The sequence below is a fragment of the Pelophylax lessonae genome, assembly GCF_965119305.1.
Source record: "Pelophylax lessonae genome assembly, chromosome: 4".
Taxonomy (NCBI): domain Eukaryota; kingdom Metazoa; phylum Chordata; class Amphibia; order Anura; family Ranidae; genus Pelophylax; species Pelophylax lessonae.
Window position 1 is genome coordinate 200,652,045 of NC_138771.1, and position 16,232 is coordinate 200,668,276.

Below are 16,232 nucleotides of genomic sequence, written 5' to 3' on the forward strand. Positions count from 1 at the left end.
TAAAAAGATGGCAACCACTCCAATTTATAAATGGCCTTTGCTGTAAGGTGCACTTGGGGAGGGCAACACACATCGCAAACAGACAAAAGTTTCCCAGTACACTTACTAGCTAGCCTGCAAAAAAAAAAACAAATTGACCCTGTCCAACAATTCACGTTAAAAACATAGGTTTTCATTTTTCACACATTTTTAAATATAGGACTCCCAGAAATATATAGTTAAGCCTTGTACACATGGCTTGACTCATGTCCAAAAAATGTCTGTTGACCGACTCGCAATCTGTGCTCTCAGCCAATGGCTGAAAGCGCTGACCTGAGTGTTCGGACGGATGGGGGGGGGGGGGCATTCCCCTGTCAGAACACAATAGAGCAGCATGGGAGGTGTACCAACATCGGATTGTTCATACAGTGGCTTCAACCTGAGCTGTCAGGTTTTTTTTTTTTTTTTTCATTCAACCTGCTGGGTTCAACGAAAAAAAAAAAAAAAAAAAAACTAGTGGTGTGTATGAGGCTTTAGGACCGCAGTATACAGAGGAGCCTTGATGTAGGCACTGTGGCTTCCTCAAATATGTGCAACTAAAATCTGCTTGTATAGTGAATTGTTAGGGTCAACTTTTTTTTTTTTTGCAGGCTAGCTGGTAAGCTTGCTGGGAAACTTTAGACTTTTAGCAACCACCCAGCCTTTGACATAAATCAGCAGGGAACTTCATTCTGATTATGAAGTCGCCAAGCCTTGCAACAAAAAACGCTGCAAACTGTGCAGCCAAAGCAATCATTTAATCCAGTCATCCAATGCAAAAAATGCATCCAAAGATCTTGGTGAAACAGGACAGAAATTACATAAAAGAAGGAATTTACACAGATCCATAATTAACCACTTCAGCTGCAGAAGGTTTTCCCCTTCTTATGACCAGGCCGTTTATTTTGCGATATGGCACTGCATTAGTTTAACTGACAATTGCCTGATTGTGTGACGCTGTACCCAAGAAAAAAAAATGTTCTCTTACGTCCTCCGACAGTCGCCGCCTCCTCTAAGTCATCACTGTTGGGTATTGTCTTCCTATCCGTAGGAATAGCTAGGCATATAGACTTAGTCCAAAGACAAAAGGCATTAGCATATACACACCCATGGGGGCTGTCCCATCTGGTCAATACCCCCCCTGCATCACCACTCCCAACTCAGTTTTAATCTGCCTAGCGTCAGGAATAGTCAGGCTTCCCTTGTGCTGGGGCTTCAGTCTCAGCCTTCCTAATCTTTTATTTGATTTTCTTTGAAAATGTCAGTTTTTTCTCTCACTTTACTAGCTGTTTATTTTGTCAGCTTCTAGTGTTAGTCTTCTCTTCGGATGAAGATGGATCATGCGGTGCTGGGATTCGGACTGGCCGCCCTGGTTCTCCAGAGCAAAAGGGTCAGATGGACCCCCAGCCCGCCATCGAGCGTTCAGCTATGGTTCGCCCTGGCATTACGAACGACACATCACTGTTCGCTACAGGGATGTAGCCGTGAGGTGGCTACCTCACAGGACTCGTCTGCGGTGCTGCAGCGTCATGTCCCTGGCTCACGGCACTCCCTGTCAGATGAGGACAGAGGTTTTCCGTGCATGGAGGCTCCCCACGCCATCTGGTACAGGTAAGTACTTTTCTGTGTGGGGCCTCTGTTTGGGGTGGCAGTCTGTGTTGCTGTGTGTTCCCCGTGTCTGTGCTTGTGTGACTCCCTTTGCGATTCCTGCGGGGATCGCTTGTGCAGATCTGTATGTTGCCTGGGGGTCCCTGTCCTTGTGTCACCTTAGGTGCATGTTGGGGGTGCAGACGTTTTGTGCTTGTGTGGCGGCCGCAGCGGTGCATTTTCACGCGGTCCGCCATCTTTGATTTGGGCACACATGTATAGCTCCTCTGGAGCGATCCTACATGTCTTTTTGGCGCCATCCGTCGCCATTTTGTGGGCGGTGGAATGATCGGTCCGGCCATGTCGACGGCCATTTTGGCGTAGCCTCCAATGCATCCCTATGGGGCAGCCATTTTCCCGGGGTCTGGCTTATAGTCCAGCCCTCTCCAGCAGCACTTCCTTTCCATCAGCAGCAAGGACACTGGTAGCAACGCTCTACGGGCTCTGCAGGTTATCACTCTCAATTTCCCTCTGTATATCGCTTCTGGCTCAGTTTCTTTTCTCCTTTGGGGGTCTTTCATCACTGTAGCAGTAGCGGTGGGCTGCGCACACCGCAGCGTTCTTAAAGGGGACAGTACACAGTTTTTGCACTGTAGTTTGTTCTGATAACTTGAGCCATGGCTTCTCAGGAAAGCAAGTTTCCTCCAGCTTCAGTGGGGGGCCCCAGTTCTCCTGTGGCTCCGCTGCGCCACGATCTGGTTTCTCTGGCAAATTTGGAAGTGCTGATGTCTGAACGGGCTGCGAGAAAGAGTCCCAGGTTGTCTCTCTCTTCTGATTCAGATGGGGATATGGCTTCTGCTGCCAGCGTGCCCTTTTCAGGGTCCCGCTCATCCTTGGACCCCCCGGGGTCTGAGGGGGAGGCTAAGATGGGAGGGGGATGATACCTCCTCCCTGGGGTCGCCTGTAGTACGGGCGACCATAGATGGGTTGGTTGTGTCTGTCAAGGACACCTTACATTTAGAGCATGAGCCCTGTCCTCCGGGCGTTGTGTCCTCATTTGGGACGCACGGGACCCGCACGTCTGGGCAGGTTTTTCCCTGCCCAGAGGAATACCATGATATTTTTAATGAACAATGGCGCATGTTAAAACGTCCATTCCTGGTACCTAGTCGGTTCACATTGCTTTATCCTTTTGCAGCCGTTTATTTTGCGATATGGCACTGCATTCGTTTAACTGACAATTGCCCGATTGTGTGACGCTGTACCCAAGAAAAAAAATTTTTTTTATCTTTTTTTCCCCACAAATAGAGCTTTCTTTTGGTGGTATTTGATCACCTCTGCAGTTATTTTTTGTGCTGTGAACAAAAAAAGACCGACCATTTTGAAAAAAAAATAAAAAGAACAATAATTTTAAGTTTTAGCTTTAACCACTTGCCGACCGCCGCCCGACTATATACGGCGGCGGTCAGCCCCTCCCAGGCAAAGTGACGTACCGGTACGTCACTAGCCTGGGAGTGAATAGGGGGAGATCGCGCCACGCCGGAGGCGCACTCCCGCCCCTGCTCGTACCCGATGTCCGCCGATCACTCGCGATCGTCGGGTAGAGAGGGAGAAAGGAAGGTGGCTAGTGTAAACAAAGCCACCTGTCACTCTCCCCTGTGTAAAAGCACAGATCACTCGGTCCTGCTATGTAGGATCATTGATCTGTGCTATTACACCACTAGCCACATCCAATGACAGTTAGAAACACGCCCCTAGGGACACACTTAACCCTTCCCTCTCCAATAAAGTTAACCCCTTCCCTCCCAGTGTCATTTTTACAGTAACAGTGCATATGTATAGCACTGATTACTGTAGTACCCCCAAAAGTGTCAAAAATGTCAGTCAAGGGTCCGATCTGTCCGCCGCAATATCGCAGTACCGCAAAAAAAATCGCAGATTGCCGCCATTACGCGTTAAAAAAAAAACAACAAAAACAACAACAAAAATGACAAAAATCTTTCCCTTAGTTAGTAAACGCAATAACTTTTGCGCAAACCAATCAAAATATGCTTATTGTGACTTTTTTTTTACCAAACATAGGTAGCAGAAAACAAATTGGCCAAAAATGTAAAAAAAAATTGATTTTTACATTTTTTTGGGGGAATTTCATATAAAAAAAATTGAAAAATATTGTTATTTTTTTCAAAATTGTCGCTATTTTTTTGTTTATAGCGCATGATTAAAAAATCGCACAGGTGATCAAATACCACCAAAAGAAAGCTCTGTTTGTGGGGAAAAAAGGACGTCAAATTCGTTTGGGTACAGCGTCGCACGACCGCGCAATTGTCCGTTAAAGTCACGCAGTGCCGAATCGCAAAATACCCCCTGGTCAGGAAGGGGGTAAAATCTTCCGGGGCTTAAGTGGTTAAAACAGACCCAATAAAAAAATCAAATGTCATCCGTTAAGGCCAATATGTATTTTGCTACATATTTTTGGTAAAAAAAATCCCAATAAGCGTATATTGATTGGTTTGCACAAAAGTTATAACGTCTATAAACTATGGGATATTTTTATGGAATTTGTTTTACATTTTTTTACTAGTAATGGCATCGATCAGCAACTTATAGTGGGACTGCGACATTGCGGTGGACAAAATGGACACTAAGGGGTTAATTTACTAAAGCTAGAGAGGGCAAAGTGAGTCACAATTCTGCAGAGAAACCAATCCGCTTCTAACCTCAGCTTGTTTAATGAATCTTAAGCAATAAAACCTGGAAGCTGATTGTTTTCTCTGCAGAATTGTGACTAATTTTGCCCGCTTTAGCTTTAGTAAATAAACCCCCTAGTGACACTTTTTGGGGACCAGTGACACCCAATACAGTGATCAGTGCTAAAAAATATGCACTGCCACTGTACTAATAACACTGGCAGGGAAGAGGTTAACATTGGGGTGATCAAAGGGTTAAATGTGTCCCTAGGGAGGGATTTCTAACTGTGTTGGGGGTGCTCGTACTATGGGAAGACAGAGATCTGTGTTCCTGCTTAGCATAAACACAGGATCTCGGTCTTCCCTTGTTTACATAGGCAGACCGCCGTTCTGCCTCTATCAAATGATCGACGGGTCCCGGCGGACATCGGGTCTGCCAGACCCGCTTATTTGCTCCCGCTGTGCCAAATCACAGCAGGAGCTGGTCGCCTGCGGCACGCTGCAAACGGTAAAGACGTACAGGTATGTTATTTCACCTGTAGGAGCTGCCGCCCCGCAGTATTTATACCTGGGGTGGTCGGCAACTGGTTAAAGAACATACGAAGATGATTTCTGCACACCTGTGGGACATTTTTCACAACCAGACCATGCTATGAAAGACATGAATGTTTAAGTTCTTAAAGGGAACTTCAAAAGAAAAGGAAAACGGTTTAACTAATGATTAGTCTATTTGTCAAAAAAGATAATGCACTAACTGTGAACCTCTAAATCACTATCCATCTGTTTGATGACCGCTCTCACATCTCCCACCCTCCCAATTCATAGCCCTCTGCTTTCCCTATTTCACAAACTATTCAAGTTTAATTACCATTGCTGTGTATGTTTTGTATTTTTTTTTTTTCCTTCAGACGGTCTTAACATACTGTTAAAGATGTGTGTATTAGTACTGCTTGAACCTTAAAGAAGGGGTACACCTCGAATGCTTGTCCTGAAAATTGGGTTAGTGCAACTAAAAAAAAAAAAAAGGATCATGGACCATATTAAATTGTTTTTGTTGCAAGTGCACTAATACGGCTACAATCACCTCAAGCACATTACCCAGGACATTCATCTACCATCTTTGTCCTGCTCCTAAACATCCTATGGAGATTTCCCTCTATGGTTTGGTTGTGGTACGTGCCGGTTTCTGCAGTCTGATTCTGTTTCCGACCTTCTCATTCCTGAAGGTCCCTGTAAAGGACAACCTGCTTCTAATTCCACTATCGTAAGATGGATTTGTCAGCTCATCAGTCAAGCTTATGACCTCAAGGGCGAGGTTCTTCCTTTCAGGGTCAAGGCGTGCTCCAGTAGATCAATTATTGTTTAACATGCACCAGGCATCTTTGTCAGATTTGCAAGGCTGCCACCTAGGCCTTTGTTCATACTTTAATTTTACCAGAACATTCAGGCCCCAGCTGATGCCGCCTTCTTTGGGAAAGGTTCTTCAGGTGGTTCTGTCCGCTTTTTTAACCCATTTTTGTTAAACTCCATCCCTCCCTCCCTCCAGTCTTGTACAGTTTTACAGGCTCCTCTTCTGCACTAAAATTGCTTACTCTGATTTCAGTGAACTTCTTACAATAAGCATTTGAAGCTGCAGCAAGTCCGATAAAGCCTGCCTAATTTTCTGGCTGCAGGATGCCCATCATTTAGCCCCCCCCCCCCATCTGGCCTGGCCCGCTTCCTTTTCATTCATTAGATTTCAGTTCTTTCAATCATGGAGGCTCAGCATCACATGTGGACACTATTTAGGAGGGCTTGCCTAGAAACAATCATATTTCCAGGCTGACACCCACCCAACAAGGCACTTTTTCATAACTCCTTCCAAGAGCCAGCCCACTGCTTGCATCTGGGCTGTGGGCTCTTGGTAAGCATTTTAAGGCAGGGTGTTGTGATGTTTTCAGTAAGCTATATACAGCACCCTGCCGGTGCCTCCCACCAGACATGATCTGCCAGCTTTGCTTAAAGAAGCACAGGAACCCAGTGATGGTATTGCTTGGTGGGAAAAAAAGGTAGGTAATAAAAATATAGTAAAGAAAAAGTGCAGAGCCTAATGAGAAAATTCTATATGCATACAAACATGATATACATAAACCATAAATTGAGGTATCCAATGATTGGCACAGCCTAAGTATGTAAATAAATCAAACAGGCTGAAATAGATACAGTTTTTAAATCATAGAGCAGTCTCTGAAGCAGAAAGAAAAAAAAAAAAAGTGATGACCGGAAGCCGCTCCCACTAAAGACTGATATCCACCACCGCAATGTGAGTGCCGGGGTACTCTTACCAGATCACAGGTCAAACAGACATGAGTGACAGAGATCAGCTTATGGTCATCAAACAGGCATAAGTGGCAGGGGTCGGTATCCTGGTCATCATCCTCCAGAGACTCTCCAAAGCCAGGAGCCAGAATATAGGTAAATACACTAGTACCGTGTGAACTCCCCTCTGTTAATCCACCAGTCACAGGGCAGCATAAACCTCAATCTTTCCTCGTTGCAAGAGAACACCGCCGATCACAGGGGGAAGGGATGTAATACTATGCTCCTCCTTGGAATGGAAAACTTGAGCAGCTTAATTTCAGCAGTAACTGGTTGGTTTTTGTGGACCTATTAACCTATATTTTTCTCTTTTGCCCACCTCTCAGCTGCACTGTTTTTTGGCATTCCTATGTACAATAATATTCATCCCATCTCTCATAGTGTACGAATAATGAAATGGTATTTTAGAATTACCTTTTCATGAAGAACATTACAGTTCACAGTCCCTTATCTCCTATGGTTCATTCCTACTATTGCTTGCTAACCTATCTATCAGGACACTGTAGAAACAGTTGTTGCTGAGGCAGCATTTGTGAGGACACGCTGGGTTATCAGACACACTGAGACACCTCACTTCCACAACATGGCAGTTGCTGTCTTGGGCACACACAGTTTGATTTTTTTCTGAACAAGGGTTTCTCTTCAGAAAAGAAAATCTATATGTCAGACAATCCAAGGTTGCCTTCATACATATACTGTATATATATCTAAAAAGCTTTAAATAAAAGCAGTAAATTCAGCCACTTAAGGACCAGCCCTTGTGATTAAACCGCTGGTCAGCGTACTGATTGCTCTGAGTGGACGTACCCATATTTCATCTCAAAACTGCACTATTGTACGCGTACAGTCCTGTGATCACACAGTAATTGGACAGTGAACATTACTGGTAAAAGGTACAAGCCACTCTCATTGACCAATCACAATGGTGAATAATGGGGTGAACCATTCCATTGACAACCCATAATTGTAGCATTGATTTTGGGAGGTTTATGGTTCATCCATGACATCTAGCCATTGAACACAATGCAATTTTACCCTCCAGGGAACTTTCTTCAACAAATAGTGGAAAATTTGCATTTGGCTTTAGCGGGCAACTTTTAAAGGCCTAGTGCACCTTGTTTTTTTTTTTTTTTGTTTTTTTTTTAACACCTCATAACTAGCATGTTTCTTCCTTTGAAAAAACATTTTGACAAAAAATCTGATTATCTTGGAATATCCACTTTCCAAAGAAAGGGTAATTGTCGGGGCGTGTACTGTCCTGGCAATTTTATTCCAATATTTTGAATACTAGAAAGTAAGGGAAACAGTTTTTCCTTTAAAAAATGTCTGTCTTTTTTACTTTATAAAGAGTCAGTCAAGGTATCACGGCACTGAATGTATTAAATCATTTTTGTTTTCTAGGAAGAAAGAGAAACACTTGATGTCACTGCCGTCATTAGCTCTTGCACTTTAACTGAGGCACGGTATTTGCTTGATCACTTTCTTTCCATGTCCGTTAGTAAGGTACGTTTTTAAAGTTGTGTAGGAAATGTCTTTTATTGATGAAATTTTTGTTAGACTATTAAAGTAGTTGTAAACCTTTCCATATACCCAGTGAAGTGATTATCCTCAGGTGATTCATACAGATGAAACAAATCCTCCTACATAAGTTGTATTGGTTTATCTGCAGTGTTCTCTTCTCTATATCTGTTCAAAGTGCAGAATTTAAAAAGCTTGTCTGAGCTGTCAGAAAAAGGGTGCAGGTAGCTGAAGTTATACTCTGCAGAGCTCAGGAGAGCTGATTAGAGGGAAGAGAGACACCCTTCTTCACACAACACACAGGGACAGAGCTCAGGCTGTCAATCAGCTGGGGATCCCTTTTGTGTCACCTTTTTACATTTGGTGTCAGGAATACTTTTCAGAAGTGGTAGCAGAGGAATGAAGCAGCAGAGAGAAATTACACTTGTTACTCTTGAATGAGACAAGTTCACACTAAAGAGAGGGATATGCTTTGTTCATATTTCATGTCTGAGGTTTACAGCCACTTTAAATATTTGATTGCAGCTGAACCTCAAGATGCAGATTTTCAATAGCCATGTCATTTTTTTTTTTTTTTTTTTCAGAAGAATTTTACATTGTAACACTTGTTTTGTAAGTGGTAGCAGTATCTTTGACTTTGTAATATTTTTAGTGTTTAATAACGTACAGCAGGGGTCTTCAAACTATGGCCCTCCAGTTGTTCAGGAACTACAATTCCCATCATGCCTAGTCATGTCTGTGAATGTCAGAGTTTTACAATGACTCGTGGGATGTGTAGTTCTGCAACAGCTGGAGGGCCGTAGTTTGAGGATCCCTGACGTACAGTATAGTTGGGATGGACATGTTATGCTATTGAGAGTAAAACTCACTTTCACTGTTTTCCATTGGTTCCATTGAGTCAGATAAGCCTGAATACTCAGCTTAGAACTGCACCTACTATTTTGGCAGTACTTTGGATTATATATATATATATATATATATATATATATATATATATATATATATAATATATATATATATATATATATATATATATATAATATATATTTATACAGTAAATATATATACACACACGAAGACACCATCTATCTATGGTTGATATCTTTGGAGCTCTTACAGCAGCTGGGGTTTAGCCCTCAAAACGTATAGAAGGGAGGAGGATTATATCTACCATCTATGCTCGAGCAGTTTTGACGTGGAATAGACTGATTCTTCATTATGAGAACTTTTAATATAAATTCATCCATATGTTATACATATACCTTTTGAGTATCAGTGCATGCATTTTGTGTATTTATTTACACAACTTGGCCAAGATCTTTAGATTTTAACTATGAACTAATTTTTTTTACAATTCAAACGGTTCCTTTATTGGAAAAAAATTGAAATGACACATTCATACAATGATCAATATACAGAAGGGAGTAAGAACAAAAGATACAAGTACAACGGAAATGAAACAGTCCAGCATAACAGGTCATATAGCAAATAACAAACCCTATGCCCTCGTCCCCGGAAGCACCAGAAGTGCCGGCAGGTAGGCATCCGAGGCTAGCCAGAAGGTGCCAGCCAAGGCTGCCACACCCTGTCAAACTTCTTAGGACAGTTCCGCAACATGTAAGTCAACTTGTAGAACGATAGAACTGCATCGACAGAGTGCGCCCAGGAAACTACTGAGGGGGGAGAAGGGGCAATCCAATGCAGAATAATTTCTCTCTTAGCATAATACAATAAGTAACCGATCAACAGTTTAGTGGGTCTAGGTCTCTGATCATCATCCGTAATGCCTAACAGGGCCAATGCCGGTGAGATCGGGATAGCCAACCCTAACCTGTGGTTGATGACATCAAAAACTTGCAACCAGAAATGGGCCACTCTGGGGCATTCCCAGAACATATGAAAGTAAGTCCCCACTGCCGCAAGGCAGCGAGGGCAGATCCGGAGATCTCTGGGGGAAGGTTCTATGTAACCGCTGAGGGGTATAGTATATTCTATGTAAAAATTTTGTTTGAATCAGACAATCCCTGGCTGAGATTAGTTTGGTGCTATCCTCAAAGCAGTCCTCCCAATCATCTCTGTCAAGATCAGGCATGTCCTCCTTCCACATATCCCATAGTTTGTTCATTCTTGGGGCGTGTGAACATTGTAGGGTAAGGTAAAGCGAGGAAAGCGGCTTGGCCAAAATCTCATGGGCCAGCAGCTACTCCACCTGGTCCATTTCCAGAGTCAACCGCTCTGGGAACTGGGCCCAGAGCGCGTGCCGCAACTGGAGGTACCGAATGGAGCCCCCGGGACACACATCCCGGAGGGTCCGCACCCCAAAACGCGCCCAAAGCTGGTGATCCTGCAGGGGACGATAGATGCATCAAGTTAGGGTTTCCCCACAAGGGACAGACCGGCGACCACCGATTAGGCTGCAAAAACCGCCGTCTTGCGACCACCCACACCCGCAGCGTTACCCTAGTTGGGTGGAGAGCTGGAGGACAGGCCCGAAGTCCCCTGTATACCAGATTACGAAGTCCCTGAAGAGACCCCCACCAATGCAGCCTCAAGACACTCCGCCGCATTCCCATGCGATTGACTAGCACCACTGCCCAATAGTAGGTCCGGTAGTCAGGCATAGCAAGCCCCCCACAACTCGTAAGTAGACTCTAGGTAGATTTAGCTAATCGGGGGGACTTCCCTGCCCAGATAAAGGAACTCACACAGCCATCTATCGCACTAAAAAAGGAAACAAGCAGCCAGATAGGACAGTTTCTAAAGAAATACAGAAACTTTGGTAAGAAAATCATCTTGAGGAGATTGATTCTACCCATCAAGTTCAGCGGTAAAGAGGCCCATAGGGCACATCTATCCTGAAGGTGGGCCACTAGGGGGTAGAGGTTCAAAGATCTGAAGGAGGTCGGGTCTCGTCGCACCTCTATACCGAGATAGCGAAATTGGTCCACCCACCGCAACGGCGTCAGGGCTGCACCAGCCCTGGCCCCTGCGTCCAAGGGGAACAGAACAGACTTGGACCAATTTATTCTGATACCAGAGAACCGGCTAAACTCATTGAAGATCTCGAGGGCAGCCCCCAGGGAGGTATTGACATCATGCATGTATAAAAGAGCGTCATCCGCATATAAAGAAATCTTCTCCTCCAGGGGGCCCACCCGCAGACCCACGACAGGTTGCGATCCGCGGATCAGAATAGCCAAAGGCTCGAGCGCCAACGCAAATAGGGAGGGTGAAAGTGGGCAACCCTGACGAGTACCCCTCTGCAGTGGGAAGGAGTCCGACACCCCCCAGAAGTACGAACATGGGCAGTAGGCGAGCGGTAGAGCATATTCAGCCAAGTCAGAAAATTGGGGCCAAACCCAAATCGTCGCAGAACCTCCCATAGGAAGCCCCACTCAACCAAGTCAAAGGCCTTTTCGGCGTCGAGGGAGGCAATAACCCTTTGCCCAGCGTCAGCGTGTTCAGCCACCAGGTTCAGAAAAAGACATTGCAAATTAATATCTGTCCCCTTTCCTGGCATAAACCCCGTCTGGTCCGCCTGCACGAGCACATCAAGAACCCCAGTGATCCTGCGAGCCATTGCCTTGGCCAGAATCTTGGCATCAACATTAATCAGAGAGATCGGCCTGTATGAGGCACAGTCCTCCGGATCCTTCCCAGGTTTGGGCACCAGGATTATCACCGCCTCCATCATAGAGGGAGGGAGAAAACCCTTGGGAGAAGCTGTGCTCAAACAAGGAGACCAGACGTGGGGCCAGCAGCTCCTAATATACTGTGTACACCTCTGCGGGAATGCCATCCGCACCAGGGGTCTTACCACACTGCAGGAGACCAAGAGCCTCCTGCACCTCCTCCAGAGTGATGGCAGTCTCCAAAGTGTCTCTAACATCAATGTCTAACACAGGGAAGTTGACTCGGTCCAAATACGATCCCAGTTCAGTAGCCATGTAATCTACCTATGAATATAAGGTTTCATAAAATGATACAAAACGGGCAGTAATGTCCCCAGGGGAGCGAATTATCATCCCATCCGCCGCCCTGATCACACTGATATGAACGGGAGGGGTGAACCCCCGCACCAGCCATGCAAGGAGCTTACCATTTTTATTGCCATATTCATAGACCCGCTGGGCCGAGTTCAGCATAGACTTGCGAGTCATCTCAACTCGCAACAGGTGGACCTCCCGGAGGGCACACCGCCAAGGACCGTAAGTAGTCGAGGAGGGGTGAGCCACATAGGCCTCCTCCCTCACCCACACCTCCTCTTCCCGTTCCCCCAGAGATCTCTTGGAAGCCCTACGCACCTCAGCTATACGAGTCCCATATTCTCCCCGAAGCCATGCCTTAAAGAGTCCCAAAGGACGATCGGGTCAGCGGAGGCTTCATTAATCCTCCAATAATGGCCAATCTCCTCCAGGACACGCTCCTGAACCACCTCATGCATTGCCCAAAAACAGGAGAGTCTCCACAAACCCCCACCCGAGGGAGCCCCCCCCGTAGTGGCACCAGCAGCTGTGCATGATCAGAGATACCCCTGGCCAGGATAGAGACCTCCGACACCCTGCGCAAGGCAGTGTGGGATGCAAAAGCAAGGTCTATCCGGGACAGGGACCGATGAGACGCCGAATGACAAGTGAACTCACGGGATGTGGGATGAAAATGTCGCCAGACATCCGTCAGTGCAAAAGCCTCCGCCCACTGAGCAAGCCGGGAGGTCCCCTCAGAGGAATGTAGTCTGTCCCTCTCTGGGCACATAACCAAGTTGAAATCTCCCAATAGAACATCGTCCACCCCATACCACTGGGCAACCTCCATAATATGCGTCAGGAGGGGGACCTCAGCAGGAGGTGGAAGATAGAGCCCCACCACAACCAAAGAGCATTAATAATCACAGAACGGCCCTCAGGGTCAGTGCACAGATCCAGTAGGGTAAAAGGTACCAATCTATGGACCAGCACACTGACCCCCCTGGCATAATTTGAGTACACTGAATGATAATGTGTCCCAACCCAGGCCCGTCTAAGACCCAAAATTCTAGATCCCAACAGGTATGTTTCTTGTAAAATCCATATATCTGGGGGGAAATCTTACGCAGATAATTTAAAACAAGAGATCTTTTCACAGCCGTGCAAAGACCCCGGACATTCCTGGAGAGTATAGATATGTCAGGCATCAGAGTGGGAGAGATGAAAGCAGGGTAGAAAATATAAAGGAGACAGACAGGGAGCAGAGAGAAGCAGCACTGAAAAGAGGTGACAGGAGAGGCACAATTAACTTTCCCCCAGAGTTAGAAAAAAATCATCAGAGTCATCAACCAATATAAATGTGTCAAGTCTGTAGCAATATGGAACCTGCAAAAGGAACAAAAAAGGTTAACATAAAAAAAAAAAAACAGCAAGAGGCCCAACGGGGCCCCAACTCAGCCAGCAACAGCCAACAACCCCTTCCCCCCCCCCACCCTGCGGTCCCCGCAGAACACAGGGCCGCTTAAGTCCCAACCCAAAGGCCCGAGGGCAAAAATAAACAGTTGGGAGGCACATGGCTAACCGGACCGCCATGCAGAGTCCCGGAGCCCTGGGACCCTAGGTGGAGCGGACGGTCCGGAGTTCCTGAGACAGTCTTTCCCTCACGGAGATGCCGAACCGGCAATGAGTACTTGAGCTCAAGAGAGTCACCTGGACAAGCCAGGGGCACGCACTTAGAGTAAAAGAAAATCATGAAAAATATAAAGGAGAAGAAGACCTCCACATCCGGATGACAAAAAAATTGTTCCAGCATTGTGCACAGTCCCCCCTCCCGCAAACCATAAAGAGGAGGATAGGTTCCAGCCCTCACAACAGGTGAGTAGCCATAATCAGCAGGGTACAGAGAACCAAAAATTAAATCTAATAGTTACCATCCCACAGCAGGGATGACATCTGAGACCCACAGTAGCATAGGCGGAATGCAAAAGAAAAACAAGGGGGCGCATCCAAAGTATACGGGACGTCCATCAGCCTCTGTCCTGAGGGGGGAGAGTGTCCATCCAAGTAACCGCATCCTTAGGAGAGTTGAAGAAGCGTACAGTCTCGCCGTCCACCACCCGCAACTTAACTGGGAAAAGCACACGGTAATTAATCCCCCAAGAACGCAGGGAGGCCTTCACCGAGTCATAGGATTTGCGCATTTTCTGCGTTTCCTGAGAATTCCTGATAAAGTTATCCAGATCGAGATAAGCTGAGCTCCAGGCATTGTCACTTTCTAAAATGTGCTGGCTTACTATGGGTAAAGTCCAATGTAGTGCATGCCACCTTCTCTAATCTATTCCTGGCATTTTCTTGATGATATTTTGTAAGGGGAGCCTTTTCTTGTGGCCATCACTTTGGCCAGAAGGGTTTCTGAGCTATCCTCATTTTCCTGCAGGGAGCCATATTTGATCAATCATATAAAAAAGGTTTTTCTCTTTCGTTCATTGACGGACACAGCTCCAAATCTTCTTGACCGATGGTTTATGCCTCTCTCCATAGGAGTTAGGACACTAGGTGGAAAAAAAACTGACCATGCCTATAGGGCATTCCCAGTGGGTATACTCCCGCTTCCGGCAATAGGACTTCAGTTTTTTTTCTGCCTTGTCAGAAGTGAGGACCTAGTTCCTTGCTGGGAACTCTGGTCCTAGCTTTTTTTTTCCTTTTTTAAACTGAATTTTTTTTATTATTTTCTTTTCCTGTGAGTACTACAATCAACTGCAGGACTAGGCGAAGGACTGGATATCCTAGATTCCTTATGGTCTTCCCAGTCTAGCCAGCAAGCGCGACCCGACCTTAGCTCCGCGCTGGGTTGGCCGCGACATAGCCTCACTGGATGGTGAGTTAAACATCTCGCGAGGACGCATAGCCTTGGTCACGATCCTAGTGATGACCTGAATAGCAGCGTAGTTCTGGCCCGCATCACCCCCATGCCAAGATGGTGGGTGGTCTGCTTGGAGTGGTGCCGCTTGGTCCCATGGTGCGGTAAGTAGTGTATAGTGTCCCCCCCCCGCCCCTCTGGTGGCCCCTTGGGGTGGACATGGACCCCTCCCTGGGTTGGTCGGACCCCTGAGTTCTGTTCTTTCCCACTTTACGCTTCCCCCAATATCGGCGTCCCTCTGCGGACCACCCCCCCATTCACCCATACCTAGCTCCCCCCCCCGGCGGTGGTGTCGAACGGGTGCTGGGGGCCCAAACGTGACTTTTTTGAGATGGATGGTCCTGGTGGGGAGTCCTTGGTGGTCCCTGGGTGGTCCCAGGGTCCAGGGTGCAGCCCCATTTTGTTATGGATGGCTGCTAGATCTATCAGCGGCCATGTTTGTGTAGTCAGGCGGCCATTTTCTTGTAGTTTCCCATTACTATCAATCAGCAGCCATGTTTTTGGAGCCTATGGGGAGGTGACTCAGCGGTGGGCCTCTAGCGGCAGTTCTATGAGCTTCTTCTTCCTCTCTGATCACTTCACAGTGGGTAGCCTGACACTCTGCATCCACATCTGAGAAGGTGGTGGTGAGGCCCTGTGGGGGTTATTTGGCTCTATCTTGCTGCTATAGCGATTTTGGTGCACAGGGACTTGTAGAACTGCTGGTGCAGCGGTGGGTTGTTATTTTTCACAGCAATTTTACACATTTTACTGGCGATTACAGCTTAACCCATGGAGTCCCTTGAGCACGTGTCACCACCTGACCCCCTCTCTGAGGCTGTGGTACCTGCGGGGTCCCAGTCCGTCTTGTCTGCACTGACGGTGGTGCTGCAGTCCCTGGTAGATTTGGCCCTCCAAAATAGGACGAGAAGAAAGCGTCCTACGCCTTCACCGGCATACTCTGCCTCCTCAGATTCTGATGTTGATCTGGCCGCTGCAAACTTGAGTCAGCCTACTGGGTCTACGTCCATGCACCCTGAGTGCTCTGATAGTGAGGATGATTCCTCTTCCACTACAGTCGTGCATGAAAAGGCGCTGGTGGATGCATTAATTGTATCAGTGTGGGAAACTTAAAAATTAGAGGACGCAACTACCACTGCGTCAGCTGCAACTGTGCAGTTTGGTACTCCTAGAACC

At 46.4% G+C, this 16,232-nt stretch overlaps 1 protein-coding gene across 6 annotated transcripts in view; it reads left to right on the forward strand.

The window, feature by feature from the left end:
• The window catches only part of KIF21A (kinesin family member 21A), a 303,313-nt gene that overhangs the window by 205,573 nt on the left and 81,508 nt on the right, over positions 1-16,232 (forward strand). For all 6 annotated transcript variants that reach the window (XM_082254436.1, XM_082254439.1, XM_082254440.1 and 3 more), the window contains one exon: positions 8,055-8,156. In XM_082254436.1, coding sequence (XP_082110562.1) covers positions 8,055-8,156 — 102 coding nt within the window. The remainder of the gene's footprint in view (positions 1-8,054; positions 8,157-16,232) is intronic.